The 426-nt window shown below is 55.9% G+C and overlaps 1 protein-coding gene across 1 annotated transcript in view; it reads left to right on the plus strand.

Moving 5' to 3' along the window:
* Positions 1-371: 371 nt before the first annotated feature.
* Positions 372-426, plus strand: part of LOC103173866 (spectrin beta chain, non-erythrocytic 1-like) — a gene marked incomplete at both ends in the record, with an annotated part of 7834 nt that continues 7779 nt past the window's right edge. Inside the window, one exon of the mRNA XM_042346745.1 lies at positions 372-426. This exon is cut by the window's right edge and continues 61 nt beyond it. Coding sequence (XP_042202679.1) covers positions 372-426 — 55 coding nt within the window.

The following is a 426-nucleotide window of genomic DNA, read 5'->3' on the forward strand; positions in this document are numbered from 1 at the left end:
GTGTGCGGTGTGTGTGTGGTGTGTGGTGTGTGTGGAGTGTGTGTGTGTGCGGTGTGTGTGTGGTGTGCGGTGTGTGTGTGTGGTGTGTGTGGAGTGTGTGTGTGGAGGGTGTGTGTGGTGTGTGTGTGTGGAGTGTGTGTGTGTGTGTGTGTGCGGTCTGTGTGTGTGTGTGTGGTGTGTGTGTGTGTGTGTGTGTGTGTGTGTGTGTGGTGTGTGTGGTGTGTGTGTGCGGTGTGTGTGGTGTGCGGTGTGTGTGTGTGTGTGTGGTGTGTGTGTGCGGTGTGTGTGTGTGGTGTGTGTGTGTGTGTGTGTGTGGGTGTGTGTGTGTGTGTGTGGGCAGCGGTGTCTGAGCCGCTGTGTGTGTTTTTCAGACCGGATCTGATTGACGTCAGTCGGCTCCAGAAATCCAATGCCAACCACAACCTC

Source organism: Callorhinchus milii, unplaced genomic scaffold, assembly GCF_018977255.1.
Source record: "Callorhinchus milii isolate IMCB2004 unplaced genomic scaffold, IMCB_Cmil_1.0 Scaffold1549, whole genome shotgun sequence".
Classification (NCBI taxonomy): domain Eukaryota; kingdom Metazoa; phylum Chordata; class Chondrichthyes; order Chimaeriformes; family Callorhinchidae; genus Callorhinchus; species Callorhinchus milii.